The sequence below is a fragment of the Herpailurus yagouaroundi genome, unplaced genomic scaffold (genome assembly GCF_014898765.1).
Source record: "Herpailurus yagouaroundi ecotype Mexico unplaced genomic scaffold, PumYag 163, whole genome shotgun sequence".
Lineage (NCBI taxonomy): Eukaryota > Metazoa > Chordata > Mammalia > Carnivora > Felidae > Herpailurus > Herpailurus yagouaroundi.
In genome coordinates this window covers 5,390,984-5,413,418 of record NW_024412404.1, presented here as the reverse complement: position 1 = coordinate 5,413,418, position 22,435 = coordinate 5,390,984, and the positions used below count along the sequence as shown (strand labels likewise).

The 22,435-nt window shown below is 38.2% G+C and overlaps 1 protein-coding gene across 6 annotated transcripts in view; it reads left to right on the top strand.

Annotated features, from left to right (window-relative positions):
• The first annotated feature begins 2,845 nt into the window (after positions 1–2,845).
• The window catches only part of JMJD1C (jumonji domain containing 1C), a 263,025-nt gene continuing 243,435 nt past the window's right edge, over positions 2,846–22,435 (top strand). The window contains exon 1 of one of the 6 annotated variants that reach the window (XR_005793434.1): positions 2,846–3,250. Coding sequence is in view for 5 of the 6 variants with exons in the window: in XM_040485146.1 (XP_040341080.1) it covers positions 3,047–3,250 (204 nt within the window). In the remaining variant the exon portion in view is untranslated. The remainder of the gene's footprint in view (positions 3,251–22,435) is intronic. The other 5 variants (XM_040485146.1, XM_040485145.1, XM_040485148.1 and 2 more) reach the window with 5 other exon arrangements.

Genomic DNA, 22,435 nt, shown 5'->3' with positions numbered 1-22,435 from the left:
TGGAGCCTGTTTCCGATTCTGTGTCTCCCTCTCTCTCTGCCCCTCCCCCTTTCATGCTCTGTCTCTCTCTGTCCCAAAAATAAATAAACGTTGAAAAAAAAATAATAAAAAAATAAAAAATAGTTTTTATGAATAAATTTTTATGGTTTTTTAAAAAACAAAATAATCTTGGGGCACCTGGGTGGTTCAGGTGGTTAAGCATCTGACTCTTGATTTCAACTCAGGTCATGATCTCCCGTTTTGTGAGTTCGAGCCCCACGTAGGGCTCTGTGCTGACAGCGGGGAGTCTGCTTGAGATTCTCTCTCTCTCCTCCTTTCTCTCTGCCCCCTCCCCTGTTTGCATGCTCTCTCTCTCTCTCTTTCTCTCTCTCTTTCTCTGAAAGTGAATAAATAAACTTTAAAACAAAACAAAAAACCAAAGTAATTTTGCAATGTATCTTTTATATAAAAATATTTGATGTATGAGGTTTGCTTGAATTGAGGGGGGTGGGTTTATTTAATGTAAACATTACATGGGGGGATGGAAAAAGTAGAAGATCAAGTTTATATTTTTGATTTTTGAGCTTTTCTAAGTAAACCTAGTCATTTTAAACACTTCTGTGTCACTCTTTACCTATATAGTGAGAGGTACTATAACTTTAAGTAAAACTGACTAATGCATTTTTCTGAGGATCTTTATAAAAGTAAAGTATGTAAAGTAACAAAATTCTGAGGTTTCAAATCTGACTTTAAAATTTATTTTAATTCCATATTACTTACAGTTATGAGTTGCTTGCAAAACCGTATCAACACTCCCTGAAACAAAGCAAAAAATGCCAGCAAGCAAACAAAAAATCCCTTAAGGCCTTTTTATTCTACGTTAAAAAATATATACACTTCAGTCTTCTCAAAAAGCAGAATATCCACAAATTCGTGATCTTTTTTCTTATAAACTATAGACACTGGCCAGAGTCAGGGACTTCATAGAATACTATTTGGAATGTAGTACTGGGAACATAAGACATTTGATTGAAAAGGTTATGAAACATAGGGCCTTCTGCACTTGAAATCCTTTGATTGATTTGGTGGATTTACATGTTTTTCAGAGTACTTAAAAGGATAGCACTCAATATGTAATGAGGGTTCTTAGGAGTCCATTTAGAAATTTGCCTATAAAAATGAAATCAGGTGGCAGTTTTATGTAAGGCAACCTGACAATCAGTACTACAACTAGATAATTTAGTGAGTGGGATTTATGTAATAAGAATGTTATTTTCATCTCTTAAGTGACTATTTATATTTTCTCACTTGCTCCTAGAAAGTGAGATTGGGAAGCAAGCAATTTCCATTGGAACAGTTGTGTGGTGCCCAAGATGCCAAAGCAGATCATTGATAATTTGGTATCTGAATGTGATCTTAACTCTTTTTTCCTGCCATGTTAGGTAATTTTCACCAGATTATTTTACAGGCTCCTTAATTCAAGTTGAGATTTTAGAAATCTTAGTCTGTAGTTCTCAAGATGTATGTCTGAAATCGAACTGCTCACTGACATGTATAAGATACGTTTGATTTAGAAGAACTCGAGGAGGGGCGCCTGGGTGGCGCAGTCGGTTAAGCGTCCGACTTCAGCCAGGTCACGATCTCGCGGTCCGTGAGTTCGAGCCCCGTGTCAGGCTCTGGGCTGATGGCTCAGAGCCTGGAGCCTGTTTCCGATTCTGTGTCTCCCTCTCTCTCTGCCCCTTCCCCGTTCATGCTCAGTCTCTCTCTGTCCCAAAAATAAATAAACGTTGAAAAAAAAATTTAGAAGAACTCGAGGATTGGATCAAAGAAGGAGTAATTATTCCAAGTTTGAGATCTTTGTGTGTATAGGTTACAAAGTCTTGTGATTGGACGGGAAGTAAACATAATATATTTTCCTGAATTGTGATTGGCTAAAAACCTTTTCTTTCCACAGTATTTTCTAATAACTGAATCCGGAGCCTTTCCCAGTTTTTATTGTATGACTAGTGAGTTTGAGGTATGTGCTGGTACTGAAAGGACTCAAATTGGCACAGAGACTGTAAATATTAGGGGCATTGACAGAAGCCCTCCACGGGGCGTTTGGCATTCTTACAACAAAGCTGTAGCGAGGTGTAAATCTCTGAATAGTTCAAACATGTAATTAGTGTCGTTGCAGACGGGAAGGATGAAAGGATGACAGTGTTTTCTTAATTTTTTGTTTAGAATTGTGGACTGTTCTGCAGTGACTGTTTTCAGTGGAAAGTGTTGCTCTGCTTTGCCGCTGTCACTACCGGACTGCTGTTTCGGGCGAAATTCGGGCTAACTCAGGCAGCAGGCGGCATGTGTTCCGAAAAACAGCGCTCTGGAGATGCGGCATTTAACCTGGGGTTTATTTTGTGACCCAGAGTGGAACCGGCACGCCTCACTTTTGGGTCACCTACCCCCTCCATTCTGCGGGAGCGGCTATTAGAGAGGTGAACCTCAAACGTTCTTCCTAGTGCCACGGAAGGGGAGCATTCTTTCTACCTCCGCTCTCTTTACTTCTTAGACTGGCTCGTCCCGCGGCCTCCGCGCCGCAGCGTCGTGGGGCACTACTTTCCGAGTGGGGTTGTTCCCCCGACCCTCTCCCGCGGCTCCCTGCCCGCGCCGGCGGAAGGAGACGCGGCGCTCGCAGCCTGCGAGTGGAGGGGGAGGCGGAGTAGTGCTGTCCACGACGAGGTGGCGGCAGTGACCGGGGCTGCCTGACGGCGACTGGTGTGGGGATTTCTGTCAGTTTGTGTGTGTGTGTGTGTGTGTGTGTGTGTGTGTGTGTGTGCGCGCGCGCGCGTGTGTATGCGCGTGTGTGTGCGCGCGTGCGCGCGCGACTACAGTCAGAGGCTGCGAGTCGGGAGTCCAGGGGAGTGTTGAGGACTGCCACAGACCGAGGTCGCTGTGCCCTTCTGGGCAGAGCGTCCGGTGCGCCCCCGAATCGACGCTCGCTTGCTCGCGGGGCTGCCGCCGTCCCCCAGTCCTCTCTCTTCCTCAGCATGGGCGGCCGGTAGGAGCGGGGTTTCACGGATTACCTCGCATGGAGGAGGCAGCAGCCGCTTCGGCAGTGATGGCTATGGCGGTGGAGACGCGGCTGGAACTGGTGGGGAAGCGATTCTTGTGCGTGGCGGTCGGCGAAGAGGCTCGGCCAGAGCACGGGGAGAGTGGACGCTGTTGGCGGGGCTGGCGAGCAGGGGTCATCCGAGCTGTGTCACACAGGGACAGCCGAAACCCGGACCTGGCGGTAAGAGAGCGACTGTCCCTCAGCCTCCTGGTCCACGCCTGCACCACTGGTCCCTGGCGGCAGCAGCACCTTGTGGGGTTATCTCTCGTACCTTGCGCCTCCCAGCAGGCTGGCGGTCACGCCCCTCTTTGGAGCAGTCAGCCGCTTAGCCGTCATCCCCTGCCGGGGTCTCTCTTCGCAAGTGGCTCCCTCTTGGGAGTGGTGTGTTGTCCAGTGTCCGGAGCGGGAGACCCGGGCTCCTGCCCACGCCCCGCCGGCTCCCTTGGCTGCTGTCTGGGAGGGGGGCGGGGGGGTCACGGTCCGCGGTGGCCGCCGGGGAGACCTTACCGAAGGCGGGGCTGTGAGCCGGAGCCGCTGGGGCAGGTGGGGGTGGCGGACAGAACACAAGACCACTCATGGCGGTAGGGGGCCATCTTCACCAGCATCTCTTTCTTGCAAAAGTCTTAGTAGTGCAGGGGTTGGAGACTTAAAACTTAGGCAGTAAGGTTGCTGAAGGGGAGGGAGAAAAGGAAAAAGATCTTTGGTTTTTCCGGCAGTCCTGGGATTGTGTATGTTTTCGAGGCAAACGCTGTGTAGTGGCGACGTCTTGATACAACCTCTTTATACAGATGCTTGGACTGTATTTCATGATAATGAAAATTTTTGATTTGACGGGTTATAGAAATTAACCCACCCCTTGTTTTCATTTTTTTTTTTCATAGTGTTGTGGTTTTTTAGAAAGTGAATAGTGCTTTAAAAGACATCCTGGGTTTTATACGATTTTAAATAAAGCAAGGAATATTATAAATTAAAATGCTACTCCCTGCTGAACCTGAAGTGTCCTTTGCTTTGCTTTCTTTCTTTTCCTTTCAAATGATCCTGCCAATATTTTCTTTCAGTAGTGTAGGAATGTACACCGTTTCAAGACGGGATATGCTGTGTTAGTGTTCCAAGCACGTTTTCACTTGGGGACAGGTTGGAGGTAAGGGGCGGAGTAGAGGCTAGGCATTGACTGACTAGTCTTTGCGGGGTTGATTTACGACTGCATAATCCATGAAATTTATTGGTAGTGTCCTGCGGTATTTAATTTTTTATTGATAACTTCAAACGGTAATATTTTTCCATTTGTATATCTTCGAATTTACATTTCCAAATTCACTTTAATATCTCTCTATACTTGTGCATATCTATTTTAATATTTACATTGGTCTGTGTTTTTGTAAACCACTGTTTAATGACTGTAGTCAATGGTTCGGTTTTATAGGGCATGTATTAATGTTGACTTGATTTTACAAAATAGGTTTGTTTCGCCAATAGGTGTTTCTAATAGGAAATAAGCAGGATAATGGTAATTTTGAAGATTTTGGTTATTCTCATTGGAAAGAAGAAAAAGAATCTTTAAAATTTCTGATCTTAATGATTCTACAGATCGTGTCTATTCAGTAACTTTTTTGTGTGTAAAAGGCAGATGCTAAATTTATTTTTCCTCCTCTTAACTGTGATATGATTTGGTTTTTATGTGGAAGCTAGTTGGATTATGGTTTAGCATTTTAAAATTATTTCACAGCAAACCTGGAATAATATTTTGTTTTCCACAGTATTTTGTTTAAGTAGATGCATGAAAATTAGGAAATATAGTTTTAAATTATGAATATCATTCATGACAGTCAAGTCGTCAAAGTTAAATATACTAAAAACCTTCTTATATGGAAATTTAAATGATACAAAGAATGGATTTACAAATAATCACGTTTGTAAAAGGCCAGGTATTAAGCTGGGTATTTAAAAATGAGAAATAGAGGCACCTGGGTGGCTCAGCTGGTTAAGCATCAGGCTCTTGGTTTCAGCTCAGGTCATGACCCCATAGTTCATGAATTTGAGCCCTACATTGGGCTCTGTGCTGACAGCACAGAGCCTGCTTGGGATTCTCTCTCTCCCTCTCTCTGCCCCTCCCCTGCTCATGCTGTCTCTGTCTCTCTCAAAATAAATAAAGAAACTTTAAAAAATAAAAAAAATATGTATGAATGATGGGGATCAATTACCTATTACTATTTATTAATTTTGAGTGTCTCTTTTTTTGTTGTTTTTGGATTTTTTTTTTTTTTGTTTTGTGACATTGTGTACCTTGGTGGTTATTTCTGCAATATCCGTTATCTATTGTGTGGTTTGGCTAAACTATGGGCCATGGTATTCCTTAGATAATCAGGCAGTTAAACTCCTCTGGCTACACTGATGGTTGCAGGCCTTAACTAATTAGGTCCAATCAGAATGAAATCAAGTATAGTGGTGTGTGGGTATGACGCTGAAATTGCTACAGCCATTTCCCTGCTTTAAGGTCAACCAGTTTGAGGGCAAAACTGACAAACAGATCAAATTGTTTTCTAAAGCCCAAATACTACTGTTGGATTTTTCATGTATGGGATTTTTCATTTTGGGAGAGTACATTTTATTTTGTCTCTTTCTGTTGTTTTTTCTGTGGAACTAAAAGCATTTTAACTGATTGATATACATGGTAATATTCTATTCCATTTTTTTGGAAAGCACATATAAGTATTTTCATGACATTCTTGCTTTGTTTGCTATTTGATATTGAGACATTCAGACTTTTGTCATACTTCAGTGATGATTTTCTGAAATGATACATTCTGCTTTGTGTCTTCATGTCTTCAAAGCTTTGAAAAATTGGTTTAAATGTATGTAAGCTACACAGATATCTAGGTTCCTAAATAATGAAAAATAAGAAATAACATTTGAATATTTATGTCAGGAAGTATGCTATAAACCCCTTGTAGTTACAAAGAAATTTCAGGAAAGAGGTATTATTAATATTTCAGAAATTAACAAGAAATTAACCTTTATTTTTTTTTTCAACGTTTATTTATTTTTGGGACAGAGAGAGACAGAGCATGAACAGGGGAGGGGCAGAGAGAGAGAGGGAGACACAGAATCGGAAACAGGCTCCAGGCTCTGAGCCATCAGCCCAGAGCCCGACGCGGGGCTCGAACTCACGGACCGCGAGATCGTGACCTGGCTGAAGTCGGACGCTTAACCGACTGCGCCACCCAGGCGCCCCATATTTTTTAGGCTATATACCATAAATGTGGTATGTTTCTTGTTGGCCAGATAAATACCTATAGGAACACTATTCTTTATCCACAGTTCTGAAATTCAAATACTGTAGTTTTGTACCAATAAAATTTTTGTAATGATTCATCAGGAAAACGTGACCAAATGAACTTTTTAAAAAGTAAAACCTAATATGAACTGAATATTCTTATTTTGTAAGAGAAATGTTAATGTGCTTAATTTTAGGATGCTTCTCTAAACTCTACAGGTTTATGTACAACATAGATACTTTTACATGTAATGTATATATGACATATGGACAGCAGTGTGTCACTATTTAGCTATCACTATATATGCCCTAGTTAACTTTATAAAATGTTGAATTCTAAAATCCATCTAGTTGGAAGGGTTTGGGATAAAGGATTGTTATTTAAAAATTAATATTGATTTTTTTTAATGGTGATTTAGTGATAACAAACATTACTAGTTTCATTTGTTTCAATTTGACAGTGATTCTATTTCTGCCTGATGTTCAGGTAAACAGTTGTTTTCAATGTAGATTTTTTTTTTGAGTTTATTTATTTATGCTCAGAAAGAGAGAGAGAGAGAGAGAGAGAGCGAGCAGGGGAGGGGCAGAGAGAGAGAATCCCAAGCAGGATCTGTACAATCAGAGCAGAGCCCACTGCAGGGCTTGAACCCACAAACTGTGAGATCATGACCTGAGCCAAAATCAAGAGCTGGATGCTAACAGACTGAGCCACACAGGTGTCTCTTCAGTGTAGATTTTTAACAAACTTACATTTTATTTGATAAAAAATTCTTAATCTGCTAAGTCTTTAAGAATTACATAATTTGCCCTTTAAGATGCTTACTAAAATATTAAAAAGTTTCAAAATGTTGAAACATTCTTTGAAATTATTTAATTGGATGGAATCTTTTCATGTAGAAAATTTTATATTCTAGCTATTTTATAAAAGTATTCTAGTAAACCATTGATGAAAATCTTTATAATGTAGAACCTATTGATTTAATAATGGAATAAGTGATTAATTAGTAGAAAACAGCTTGTTATCCTTTCACTGTTGGACACAGGGCTTAAAATTCTGAGATATAACAGTCTAGTCCCCATTTCTCAACCATTTGGGACTGGGAGTCATGTAGGAATTCATTTATTGAAATTGAGCAGGGTAGATAAATGCTTAAACCTTTTAATAAAAAGTATGAATACAGTAGAATCTGACTTTCGGGATTGATTGGTGGCAGACCCCTTTAGAATTAATAAAAGTTTTGGATTACATATTTCTTAATACATTACAAATTTCGGGTACAGTATTTCATCTGTATTTGTTCAAAACAGCCCAACAAAATAGGTCTTAATAGAACATCTTTTGAAATTAGTTTGAAGAGATAGGAATTGCTTGTAAGTATGTATAAATAAATCCATGTAACTGAACATGTAGAAGATCTTAGGTTTCATTGAAATATTTCTCGAAAGTACTGGATTTATAGTTTATACGTTTCACTTGATTTACAGTTTGGTTGTCAGTTTTCTCATTTATCTAGTGAGTGAATGAAATTAGTCTAGGGGCTCCTGGGTGGCTCAGTCAGTTGAGCATCTGACTTCAGCTCAGGTCATGATCTCACAGTCTGTGGGTTCAAGCCCCGCATCGGGCTCTGTGCTGACAGCTGGGAGCCTGGAGCCTGCTTCCGATTCTGGGTCTCCCTCTCTGTCTCTGCCCCTCCCCTGCTCATGCTCCATCTCTCTCTCTCTCTCTCAAAAATAAATAAAAAACATTAAAAAATATTTGTCTAGATTCAGAGTTTTTTCTATTCTGTAATTCCAGAATTATGATATTAATAGTTTTTACCTGGAATGTCCTGGAATAAAATGTTTATTAAGCAGAAATAAATTTCAGATTCCTCCCAAAAGCACTTAATTCTGAGTCAATGGAAGTTTTCATTATGATACACTTTTTGTGTTACATTACATGGACCACAAATCTTCTGTTATAAGATAGTGTGATTTTGTGTTAAAATAATGTGATTTCTGTTGAGGATTTTTTAAAGTTTATTTTGAGAGAGAGAGAGAGAATGCGCACATGCAAGCAGGGGAGGGAGTGGGGCAGAGGGTGGGGGGTGGGGTGGGATACAGAATTCCAAATAGGCTCTGTGCTGTTGTGGGGCTTGAACTGTTGGGGGCTTGATCTCACAAACTGAGATCATGACCTGAGCCAAAATCAAGAGTCAGATGCTTAAGTGATTGACCCACCCAAGCGACCCTAGTATTTCTTTTGGATGGTCAAGATGAGTTCATAAGATTTCAATTTTTATGATTGTAGAAATTGCAGTAGAATAAATATCCCAAAGTTACAATAATAATTGTATAATTATTCAATAATTAATTCAATAATATTTTCAATAATATTGAAATAATTCAATAATATTTTCTCATACACTTGGAATGTTTTATCAGCTTATATTTGATTTTTTGATGAAAATAGTCTATAGTTCAAATTGATTAAAAGGAGTGAAAAATTACTTCTTTAAATGATTAGTAATTCACAGACTTTCAAAGTAAAAACAACAACAAAACACAGGCCTCTTCTATTGCTATGATAAATGTTCTTCCTGGGGTGCCTGGCTGGCTCTGTGGACGGTGCATGTGAGTCTTGATTTTGGGTTGTGGGTTTGAGCCCCTCTTTGGGTGTAGAGATTACTTAAAAATAAAATCTTAATAAGATCTCCCTGAACCTTTGCTCTTTTTTAATTTTTATAGCCCCATTATTCAAGTTCTTTTGGGACTTCCTCCTTTTTTGACTAGTTTCTTCCATCTTCTTAATTTAGTAGTAGAGATTCAGTTCTTTGGTTACTGTTTTCTTCTGTCTTGTTTTGTTTGTTAACTCGTGTTCTCTTTAGAGAACTTATTGCTACGTCTTTGCATCATGACTCACAGGTCTGCCTGCAGCTTAAGCATTGGAGTTCAATTTGAATCCACCATTTCTGCCTTCTTCTTTGATGTCTTTACATGAATGTCCCACCTTTGAGTATGATACAATGTCTAGTGTTCGTTATCTTCATGTGGAACGAGTGCCCCTTTTGAGACTTACCTTAAAGTAGTCTCATACTGGCTTTAAAACTGTCATTTACTTTCACCTTTCCACTTAGAATGTAGGTATGAGTTCTGCAAATTTCTTCCTTCAAATTGCAATCTGTTCTCCCTACTTGTTCCCTCTGTTTTTTCAATCTGTACTGCCAAAGGCTACAACTTTCACTGCCTTATGCATATAGTTAGTGATCTTTTCACTGATAGGCATATTCTTTTTTTATTAAAATTGGTATTACTTTGGTATTGCATGAGCTGAAACAAATGAGAAAATAGACTCCTAATCAAGTTATACATAAAGTGTTACTAGTTATTCCGTTTGTTTTTGAAAGAATCCAATTTGTTACACAGTATTCATGAATTTGGAAGTACTACTTTTCTTTGATTTTAAGATATACATTTTCCACATTTTAATGTTTTTGAAATTAAGGCATAGTTTGTAGTTCATGTCAAAAGTGACTTATCACTCGTCAGGAATATCAAATGAGATTCTGGTGTCTCAGTCGGTTGACCGTCTGACTCTTGATTTCAGCTCAGGTCATGATCCCAGGGTTGTGGAACCGAACCCTACCTTGGGCTCCATTGGGCTCCATGCTAAGCATGGAGCCTGCTTAAGATTCTCTCTCTTTCTCCCTTTGCCCCTCCCCCCCCCCCCCCCCCGCTCTCTTTCTCTCTCTTTAAAAGAAAAAGAAAAAAGAATATTAAGTGATGATATACTGGTAGTAGTCTAACTGCAAAGTGTGTAAACTTGTTGTAGAACTTTTCAGTCTTAGTATCCCTTTAAACTCTTAAAAATTATTAAGAATCCCATAGAGCTTTGGTTTTTGTGGGTTATATCTGTTGACATTTACTGTATTAAAAATTAAATTCAGAAGTTAGGACATAGAAATAGATATTCCATTACCTATCAGAACAGTGCTATTATGCTACCTGTAGCCTGGAAAAAATTGCTTGTACACTGATGAGAGAATAAAAGTGGAAAAGGCAAATAATGTCTAAGTATTATTATGAAAAGTTTTAATTTTACTAACCCCTTGAATGGGTTTAATTATAACCCTTGAAAACTTGTAATGAAGATGCCTGTTCATCTAACTGTTTCCTTAGTTAGAATTATTTACATTGGTATAATGGCAGGTGCTTAAAAGTTTTTGTTGAATTTGGCTTCTTCATCATCATTTCAGATGTCTTCTAGTATTTGCTATGTTGCTATATTGCTGTGAACATTATGTATTTTAAATGTAGAAGATTTCCTGTCACATGCCAGAGAATATAAAAACAGTAGAACATGCAGTAGAAACTCACTATTCCTAGAATAGATTTTAGAATTTTTCAAAACTACAAGAGGTCTGTGTGACTAATTCATGTGTTGTGAAAGACTGTCACTTACGAGCTGAAACATCTGATCCATCTGTCAAAATTATGAGTTTAAGTATGATTCAGAAAACATCTTTAGGCTCAGAGGAATGTCAGAGAAAGTAGTATGGCAATGTGTGGATAAAGTTATGCATTGCCATTTAATGTAAAATGAATTTATATATATTGAATATAGAATTTATTTCCTCCCTAAATTGTCATTGCTTAGATTGAATCTTTACATCAAGGCAATGTAAGTACTTGGTAAGATATTTAATTTCGAGACAATTTGAAGTTGATAAAGTGTTCCAATATGTTATATGGCACCACTATTAATTTAGTCTGTCTTTCTTTTTCAGAGTCACATTGATGAAAATATGTAGATCAATTTTAAAATGTTTCCCTTTTTCCCTTAAATGTGTAATTTCCTTAACTTTCAAAATCTCTTATCATATATTACTACAAAAGTGAATGTTTTAAGGGAAAACATTTTACATTGTTCATATGAATAAAGGAATAAATAATGAATATGAATATAGACTATGTGTGTCCCATCTTTCCATAATGGTTTTGAAATCTAGAAACACACATACATTTTTATGGAAATAAGGATTAATTCCCCTTGAAATATAAAGTTAAAGCTGAAAAAAAGGAAAAGGTATAAATTTGCTTATAAAGAGGGCTAACATAATATTGCATAAAGTTTGCTTCTGAATTTCTTAGCTTTCAGAGCCAAAATGAGAATTGATTTTCCTTGATAGCATTGGTTTTCAAAGCAATTTTCACTAAGCCTTGCTTACTGGCTTTTTGGATTGCTTTCTGCTGTCTGTTGGAAAAGTGAATGGCCAGATGGTGCAGGAGAAAAGGAGGAAACTGAAAGGTGCTGAATTTTGGTCCTCAAGCCTTTCAATTAGAACAGCTTTGATTTTATCATTTTTATTTAATAATGACTTTCAGGTCAAAAAAATTAGGTTATGCCGTTCTTTTACCAGGGAAAAGAAAGTATGCTATTTTTAAAGAGAAACTTTTCCTCACAAACAATTCTGAAACTGGTAACTTATACAGGAGAATTAAGTAGCATGCAAGTTTTGTTAAAGACAATGAATATTATTATAGCAAATAAAGAGCTCTTTTTTTTAGTAATTAAGGATCAAAGGTATAATTATAAAGTGGCACTTGATGATGATATTTCTGCAAGAGATTAATGAGGTCCAGGTCTGTAATGTTTTAGTGATCAGGGGAACCTGGAGAAGAACCTAATATTTATTTAACTTAGTATAATGTTTTTAAGGTTCATCCCTGTTTTAGCAAGAATCATAACGTCATTCATTTTTATGACTGAATAATATTTTCTTGCATGTACATACTCCTTTTTCTTTATCCACTTATCTATTGATGGACATTTAACAACTGAAGTTACACCTTTTGGCTATTGTGAAAAATGCTGCTCTGAACATTGGTGTATAGATACTTGTTCAAATCCATGCTTGTTCAATTCAGAAGAGGTGTTGCTGGATCATATGGTGATTCTATGAGTAGTGCTGTGAGGAACCACCATAGTATTTTCCTCAGCAGCTGCACCATTTTTACATTACCTCCAGCAGTGCATGTGAATTCCAATTTCTCAGCATCCTAGTCAGCACTTGCTCTTTTCTGAGCTGTTTTGTGTGTATTTAAATAGCTATCCTAATGGGCATAAAGTGGTATATTATTATGGTTTTGATCGGCATTTCCTTAATGATTAGTGATGTTGAGCACCTTTTCAGGTGCTTATGGCTATTTGTATGTCTTCTTTGGAGAATGTTCAATTTTTTGCTCATTTTTGGATTAGGTTATTTTGCTTTGTTGTGGAGCTCCTTATATATTGTGGATATTAATGCTTTCTCAGAAAGATGATTTGCAATTATTTTCTCTCATTCTGTGGGTTTCTTTTTTGTAGTCTTACACAAAAGGTTTAAATTTGATGTAGTCCAGTTTATCTTTTTTTTTCTTGTTGTCTGATTCTGGCCTCAAATCCAAGAAGCCACTGCCAGATCCTATGCTGTGAAACTTTTGTGTGTGGTGTTTCTTTCTTTTTTTTTTTTTTTTTTAAGTGTATTGTAATTTATTTATTTATTTAGAGAGTCAACACACATAAGTGGGGGAAGGAGAGCAAGGGAGAGAGAAAGAATTCCAAGCAGACTCTGCAGTGTCAGCACTGAGCCTGACATGGGGTTTGAACTTACTAACCCATGAGATCATGACCTCACCTGAAATCAAGAGTTGGATGCTCAACCGACTGAGCCATCCAGGTGCCCTGTGCTAATGTTTTCTTTATAGTTTTTTTTTTAATGTTTATTTTTATTTTTTTAATGTTTATTTATTTTTGACAGAGAGAGAGAGAGAGAGAGAGCGAGCATGAGTGGGGGAGGGGCAGAGAGAGAGGGAGACACAGAATCTGAAATAGGCTCCAGGCTCCCAGCTGTCAGCACAGAGCCTGACGCAGGGCTTGAACTCACCGACAGTGAGATCATGACCTGAGCTGAAGTCGGATGTTCAACCGACTGAGCCACCCAGGTGCCCCAAATGTTTATTTTTGAGAGAAAGGGAGTGAGCAGGGGAGGGGCAGAAAGAGATGGAGACACAGAACTCTCGAAGCAGGCCCCAGGGTTTGCATTGTCAGCACAGAGACCAACACAGGGCTCAAACTCAGGAACTGTGAGTGAGATCATGACCTGAGCCAAAGTTGGACACTTAACTGATTGAGCTACCCAGGGACCCCATCTTTTATAGTTTTAATTCTTGTGTTTAGTTCTTTGATATATATATATATATATATATATATATAGTAATATATATATGTGTGTGTGTGAATATATATATATATATATATATATATATATAGTGTAAGACAAGGATCCAACTTTATTCTTCTGAATGTGGTATGGTTTTCCCGGCACTATTTGTTGAAAAGACTGTTGTTTTTTCATTGAGTGGTCTTGACACTCTTGGCAAAAAATCACTTGACAGTATATTGTGAGGGTTTATTTCCAGGTTCTGTATTCTATTCCATTGGTCTGTGTGTCTATATTCCAGTACCACACTGTTTTGATTCCTTTATATTTGTAGTAAGTTTAAAATCAGGAAGTATGAGACCTCCAACTTTTGTTCTTCTTACAAGATTCCTTTGGCTCATTGAGTCCTTGAGATTCCATATGACTTTTAGGATTGATTTTTTTTGTTACTGAAAAAAAATGGCATTGGGATTTTGATATTGTATCAAATCATAGATCCTTTTGGGTAGTGTCAATATCTTAAAAGTATTAAGTTTTCCAATCCGTGAACACAGAATGTCTTTCCATTATGTCTTTAATTTTTTTTTTCAGCAGTATTTTGTAGTTTTCAGTGTACAAGTCTTTTGCCTCTTTAGTTAATTCTTAGTATTTTATACTTTTTGATGCTATTGTAAATGGAATTATTTTCTTAATTTCTCTTTTGTATTCCTCATTATTAATATATAGAAATGCAGCTGATTTTTATGTGCTGATTTTTTATCCTGCAACTTTTCTGAATTTTATTCTAACAGTTTTTTGTTTGTGTGAAATTCTTAGGAGTGTTCTACATATGTGATCATGTCATCTGTAAACAGATAATCTTCTTTCCAGTTTGGAGGTCTTTTTTTTCTTGTCTAATTTTCCATCTACAACTCCAGTAACACACTCAATAGAAGTGGCAAAAAGTGAGCATCCTTGTCTTATTTTTAATCTTAGAGAAAAAGCTTGCAGTCTTTACTGTTGAGTATGATGTTGTGGAATGTTCATTTATGGCCTTTATTATGTTGAGGTAGTTTTCTTCTTCCATTCCTAGTTTGTTGAGTGTTTTTGTCATGAAAGGGTATTTAACTTGGTCAGATGCTTTTTCTGTATCAATTGAAATGAGCTTGTGGTTTTTCCTTCCTTCCATTTTTTTTCTTTTTAACTATAGTATATATTACATTGATTTTTGCATTTCAAATCATCCTTGCATTCCAGGAGTAAAACCCACTTGGTTCTGTGTATGGTAGATTTTATTGTGTTTAATTAAAAAAAATTAAAAAAATTTTTTTAATGTTTATTTTTGAGAGAGAAAGACAGAGTGTGAGTAGGGGAGGGGCAGAGAGAGAGAGAGAGAGAGAGAGAGAGTCACAGAATCTGAAGCAGGCTCCCGGCTCTGAGCTGTCAGCACAGACTGCGAGATCATGACCTGAGCTGAAGTTGGACACTTAACTGACTGAACCACCCAGGCACCCCTAATTTAAAATTTTTTAATGTTTATTTTTGAGAGAGAGCACGTGCTCATGAATTGAGTAGGGGAGGATACCAGTCGGGCTTCGCAGTTGTGAGGACAGAGCGCAATGTGGGGCTCAAATCCACGAACCATGAGATCATGACCTGAACCCAAATCAAGAGTTGGACGCTTAACCCGTTGAACCACCCAGATGCCCCATTGTATTTAATTTTTTTTTTCAATTTTTTTTTCAACATTTATTTATTTTTGGGACAGAGAGAGAGCATGAACGGGGGAGGGGCAGAGAGAGAGGGAGACACAGAATCGGAAACAGGCTCCAGGCTCTGAGCCATCAGCCCAGAGCCCGACGCGGGGCTCGAACTCACGGACCGCGAGATCGTGACCTGGCTGAAGTCGGACGCTTAACCGACTGCGCCACCCAGGCGCCCCCCATTGTATTTAATTTAAAAATAGTTTTGTAATTGTCATTTTCCCCTTTCTCCCATAGATACTATGGTTTAATTTTGCTTGGAATTGTATACAATTTTATTATAGACAAATTTGGGAGGAATGAATACCTTTCCATTATTGAGTCTGTAGTTCAAATGACGTGGAATATCCCTCTCCCTATTCAGGTTTTCTTTTTTTTTTTTTTTTTTTTTTTAAGTTCTACATATTTTCTTTATGTAGGTCTTGTGTTTTTGTAGGTTTATTCTTAGACACTATATATTCTGATTTTTAAATGTATGTGGATATGTCCTAAGTCATTAATGCATACCTTTATAAGTCATTGATTTGATTCCCCATGCACAATTTTTGGACTACAAATAGTGTCCCCTCTCTATTCCTCTGTGTATATTTTTAGCTTATGTAGAGGTTATATGTAAGAAAATGTTTTAAAAAAAAAGTTGACATAATAATATTACTAGCATCTTAAATCTTATCTTGCCTAAGGTTTGTAATAGACTGTTGAAGTTATTTCCTTTGCATTAGTTTCATTTTATAATTGTAATCAGTGGAAATGTATAGAGTTTTCCTTTTAGATTAAGTATATAGCAGTTTATCTTTGAGTAAAATTGCATCACAATTTTCTGTATTCAAAAATGTAGAAAAAAAGTACAGATATTTTGATGGTGGTTATTTACTATACAAAAGAGGTACATATCAGAATAATTTAAATTTTAATTTTTAAACTGTATTTAAAATTTCATGAGGTATCAATTCCTTGTAGACACTACTTTTTCAAAGTTTTATATTTATGACATAAAATTACAATCTGTTAAGGATGGCATGTATATGTGTAGACTTTTTATAGGGTTTTTTCTTTAATCTCCTCTGCAATTAGACTCTATTCTCAATTGATTTCTCATATATATTTTAGAAAACTGTTCTGTTTTTATCTCTCAAGAAATCTTGTTTAAGGAAGGTTAAAACTTAGAGAATAAGGGGTGCACCTCGGTGGCTCAGTTGGTTCAGTGTTTTACTGATTTCCACTCGGGTCATGATCTTGTGGTTCATGGGGCCGAGCCCCTCGTTGGGCTCTGTGCTGACAATGTGGAGCCTTTTTGGGGTTCTCTCTCTTGCCCTCTCTGTCCTTCTCCTGCTTGCACACACTCTCTCTCTCAAAATAAATAAATAAATATAAACTTAAGAAAAAGCTTAGAGGGGCGCCTGGGTGGTGTAGTCGGTTAAGCGTCCGACTTCAGCCAGGTCATGATCTCGGGGTCCGTGAGTTCGAGCCCCGCGTCAGGCTCTGGGCTGATGGCTCAGAGCCTGGAGCCTGTTTCCGATTCTGTGTCTCCCTCTCTCTGCCCCTCCCCCGTTCATGCTCTGTCTCTCTCTGTCCCAAAAATAAAAACGTCGGAAAAAAAAAATTTAAAAAAAAAAGAAAAAGCTTAGAGAATAAGGAAACTGACCGTATGTACCCTGTAATTTTATATTTTATTTTAATCTTTATTTATTTTTGAGAGTGAGAGAATGGTGGAAGAACAGAGAGACAGGGAGACACAGAATCCAAATCAGGCTCCAGCCACTGAGCTGTGAGTACAGAGCTGAATACGGGGCTTGAACTCACAAACTGCAAGATCATGACCTGAGCCAAACTTGGGCGCTTAACTGACTGAGCCACCCAGGTGCCCCCTGCCCTGTAATTTTTTAATATGTTTTGTTCAAGTTTTAGTATTCTGAACTCTGGCAGAGTTGAGGAAATAGTAAATCAAAATGTATTCGTTTTGAACAAATGTCTATACTTTCTGGATTCTTGACTGAGACAGTTGTGAAGTTAAAAAAAAAAATTTTTTTTTTCAGTTTATTTACTTTGAGAGAGAGAGAGCAGGGTAGGGACAGAGGGGATAGAAAGAGAATCCCAAGCAGAGTCTGCACTGTTAGCCCAGAGCCGGATGCAGAGCTTGAACTCACTAACCATGAGATTATGACCTGAGCCTAAATCAAGAGTTGGACGCTTAACTGACTGAGCCACCCAGGCGCCCCTTTTTATTACTTTTTTTTTTTTGAGGTTTATTTATTTTGAGAGAGAGAGAGAGAAGGAGAGAGGCGATCCCAAGAAGGCTTCACACTCAGCACCGAGTCCGATGCAGGGCTTGATCTCACAACTGTGATGATATGACCTGGGCTGAAATCAAGAGTCAGATGCTTAACCGACTGAGCCACCCAGGCACCCCACTTGTGAAATTTTTATATGTATGAGGAAAATGTTTAGTTTTAATAAAATCAAAAAATGCAAAAATAGTGAAGGGATCATAAGTACATTAGATACTAACTTACTGTCTAGTCTTTATTTTTTTTTAATGTTTATTGACTTTTGAGAGAGAGAGAGAGAGAGAGAGAGAGAGAGAGCGCGCCCATGCGTACAAGCAGGAGATGGGCAGAGAGAGAGAGACACACACAGAATCCGAAGCAGGCTCCAGGCTCTGAGCTGTCAGTACAGAGCCTGCTCGAACCCACGAACTGCAAGATCATGACCTGAGCCCAAGTTGGATGTTTAACTGAGCCACCCAGGCATCCCTAGTCTATATTATTATAATTTTTTTTACATACATAGGTCAAAAAAAAGAGAACCCAGCTTTTTACTGTTAGTCTTATAAAAATTAAAGTTATTTTACTAGCAAAAAATGGATTATTCAGGAATGGCAGACAGTTGCAATTTGAAACATGCAAGTTGTGGAAAAGCCATAGTCAAGTCCAACAAATGTAAGAAAAGTTATTCTGTGTAAAAGGAGGAAATTGGGAGGGATTGTTTTGAGCTAACGTCTGTTACAACAAGATTTCAGGGTTGTGACAGTTTCTCATTGGCTGAATTGCCGGGTAGTTGATTTCTTATAGGAGGGACAATGTACATCTTTCCCTGTTGGGGCCTGTAATCAATGATTGTTTCCTCTTCAGGATTCTTCTCTTGGGGTCTGTAATTGACCTCAAATGGTATGACTCCCACCTTCTATCCTTATACTCCACTTTAGTGAGATTTTTTTTTCTCTTATTTTGTTTTAGAAAATATGACAAAACTTTTATTCAGATTTTGTTCAGGGAAGTTTTGTATTTCTTTTAATGTTTAATATTTTTGAAAGAGAGAGAGCAAGCAAGCAGGGGAGGGGCAGAGGGAGAGGGAGACACAGAATCTGAAGCAGGCTCCAGGCTCTGAGCTGTCCATGCAGAGCCTGACACGGGGCTCAATGTCACTAACCGTGAGATCATGACCTGAGCCGAAGTCGGACACCTAACTGACTGAGCCACCCAGGTGCCCCTTGCGTTGTTTTTTTTTTTTAAAGCAGTTTTGATCTTGACAAAATTAACAATCAATGGACACTTTTAAAAACTCTTAAATTTTTTTAATGTTTTATTTATTTGAGATAGCGCACAAATAGTGTCCAAGTTGGGGAGGGGCAGAGGAAGAGAGAGAATCCCAAGAAGGCTCCCTACTAACAGCACAGAGCCTGACGTGGGGCTCGATCCCATGAACTGTGAGATCATGATGTGAGCCAGAATCAAGAGTCAGACACTTAACTGATAGTCACCTAGGTGCCCCCCAAACCCGTAACTTTTCTTTTTAATGGTTATTTATTTTTGAGAGAGAGAGAGAGAGAAAGTATGAGTGGAGGAGGGGCAGAGAAAAAGGGAGACAGAATCTGAAGCAGATTCCAGGCTCTGAGCTGTCAGCACAGAGCCCAACGTGGGACTCAAACCCATAAAGCATGAGATCATGACCTGAGCTGAAGTTGGATGCTCAACTCATTGAGCCACCCAGGTACCCTCAAAGCCCTTAATTCTTATCTTAATATCTTCCAGGTGAGCTTTTTTCTGTTGTAATAATACAATAAGCGTAGATTTTTTTTCTCTTGCACCTTATCCCATGTTGACATATTAGAATTAGATGGACAGTGCACTTATACAGGTGATTCTTTTTAGTTGCAATATTAATGCCACAGAGACACAGAAAGATTTAATCTCTTCAAATTATAATCTATTACCTTTTTATTTCTGTCCTGTAATTTAATGTGTGATATTATCATTCCGGTTAGAGTGCCCTGAAGGTTAGAAGGAAAATGTACAGGCTGGGTAAAATTTGCTCACTTAGTGCTGCAAAAGGAAATGAAAGAGGCTGGAAATATGTTCACTTTGATTACAGGGAAAAAAAGGAGAAGGGTATTGACATCAATCTTGTACCCTTTAAAATTATGTATTTTTTCTTTTTCTGTTTTGAAGTCTCCTTTTTATTCTGGTGAAAAAGAGGAGGTTTCTGAGAAGCTTTGTAGATATAATGTGGGAATGTAGGGAAAAACTGAGTTGAGGTCAGGAAAGCTATAAACCTTTGAGTGCTTTTGTGATGTGCTGTGCTCTATGGGAGAATCTGTACAAGGTCAGGCTTAAGAAACTTGCTCGTTATGAATGTGACCATTAACACTTAGAGTACCCTATTAATGTTGAGTTTGGGGGAAGAATGATTTTTATTTAAAAGTTTATTGTATCTTGTTTTTCTATTTAAAATGCTTATAAATATTTTGTCCCTAAAGTTCTACCAATCTCTTGCAAATAACCTGGAACATAAATGTGATGAAAACTGAGAAACTTGTGTTGCAAAGGAAAGAATTTTCTGGTTTGGAAGGAAATTGGAATCCCTACTTTGGGCAAAAAGTGATCTTTACTGTATCCTTGGCCCCTTGACCATATAAGGTATATGATGTTATCCAAACTGTTCCAAGTTTCTTGACTCTCGTTCCTTGAATGCCTTCTAGTAAGCTTTTGGCCCCTCCCCCATTAGTCCAGGAAAACTCCTGTGATCAAGGTCACAAATGACCTGCTAGTTTCTAAATCAGATGTCATTTCTCAGTCCTCTTCTTATTTGACCATATAATATGGTTAATCACCCTCTCTTCCTTCAATATTTTGTTTATTTTGCTTCTAGGACATGCTCATGTCATTTTTCTCCTACCTCTTTGCCTCTCTTTAGAAGTTTTCTTTGCTTTTTTTCCTCATTTCTACACTCCATTAAGGGCTCAGTTCTTAGACCATTTTTCTTTTATCTGTACACTCTTGTCCCTGTTTATCACATCTGTTCCCATCACCTTAAATACCATGTATAGCCTGGTGATTCCCACATTTATACCCTAGTTTGGACCTTTCCCCAGACTCACGTTGGAACAATTCATTCATTGTCTCCATTTGGATGTCTAAATGAGCATCTGAATCTTAACATGTCCACAACTGAGCTTCTGATACTAGTCCCCTAAACCTGCACTCTTCTGTGTTTTCACCATGCAATGAGTGACAGCTCCATCTTTCCATTTCTGGTACCCTGAAGTCCACCTTGACTTCTTTCTCTCACATCGCATATCCAAACTGTCAGCTCAGTCTTTCTGATTGTACCTTCAAAATACATTCAGAATCACAACACATTTCACCTTGCATTACTACCCCTCTGATCTAAGCCATTGTCATCTTTTGCCCAAATTTTCCAGTTGTTTCTAACTAGTTCCTATATGCTGCTGATAAAAACCAGGTACTTAATCAGCCTCCTAGTTAGTTCTCCTTACCCATGAAATTGCCTATAGCAAACAGATTATGTCAGTTATATGATCAAATGCTTCCAAAGATACTTAACTTGATTCAGAGGAAAAGCTGAAGGCCTTTTAGTGGCTTGAGAGGCTCTACATTCTATTCTGCCCCCATCAGCCCACTTTGACTCTTCTTTCATTACTCTCTGATTTATGTATTCTTTTCCAGCCACAGTGGCCTCCTTGCTGCTTATTGAACATTCCAGGTATTGTCCTCCCTTATGGCCTTTACACTTGTTTCTCTTTTAGCTAGTACTGTTCAGATGCCAATATGCTTGCTTATTGGGCAGAGAGAATCTCAAGCAGGCTCTGTGCTGTCAGCACAGATCCTGACAATGTGGCTTAAACTCATGAACCGTGAGATTGTGACCTGAGCTGAAACCAAGATTCAGATGTTTAACCAACTGAGTCACCCAGGCACTCCTTGATTTTTAGATATGTCAAGTTTGAAGTGTTTATGGGACATTCAAGTGAGGTAGGCAGTTGGTTAAACTATCGTGTCTCTTCGTTCAAGAGAGAGGTCTGACTGGAGGGTCTGCCTGGGAGTATTCAGTATATAAACAGTATTAAAAAGTATGAGTGTGGATGAGTTGATGCAGAGAGTGAATATAGATACAGACATTTAAGGATTGAGCCCTGGAGTAATGCTTAAATGTTGGATAGATGAGAAATAAGGGCCAAGGAGGTAAGGAAAACCAAGAGAAAGTGATGTTTAGAAAGCCAGAAGGAAAAAAAAAAAATGTTTGAAAGTGGAGGGATTGATCTGTTGTGTCAAATGATACTTAATATTTCTCAGAGGGAAAATCTGATAATGAATTATTTTAGTTCATGCACATCTGTGAAAGTACTTTCCACCATTTAAACAGTTTATTTTATTTATTTATTCGTTTGTTTATTTATTTATTTTTATCATTTATTTATTTTTGAGACAGAGAGAGACAGAGCATGAATGGGGGAGGGAGGAGCAGACAGAGAGGGAGACACAGAATCGGAAGCAGGCTCCAGGCTCTGAGCCATCAGCCCAGAGCCTGATGCGGGGCTCGAACTCACGGACCGCGAGATCGTGACCTGAGCCAAAGTCGGACGCTTAACCAACTGAGCCACCCAGGCGCCCCAACAGTTTATTTATTTTAAATAGCTTATTTTTACTGGAAATAGAATTCTAAGCTGACAGGTTTTTTTAAATTTTATTTTATTGCTTTGAAGATGTTTCTCTGTTGTCTTCTTATTTTCAGTGTTTCAGAAAACAAATTACATTCCTTTGTACATAACTTGTACATATAACATGTACATATTCTTTTTTGTCTAGCTACATTTAAGATTTTCTCTCATCTCATCAGAGATTTTAAGCAGTTTGGTTATATGATTGAC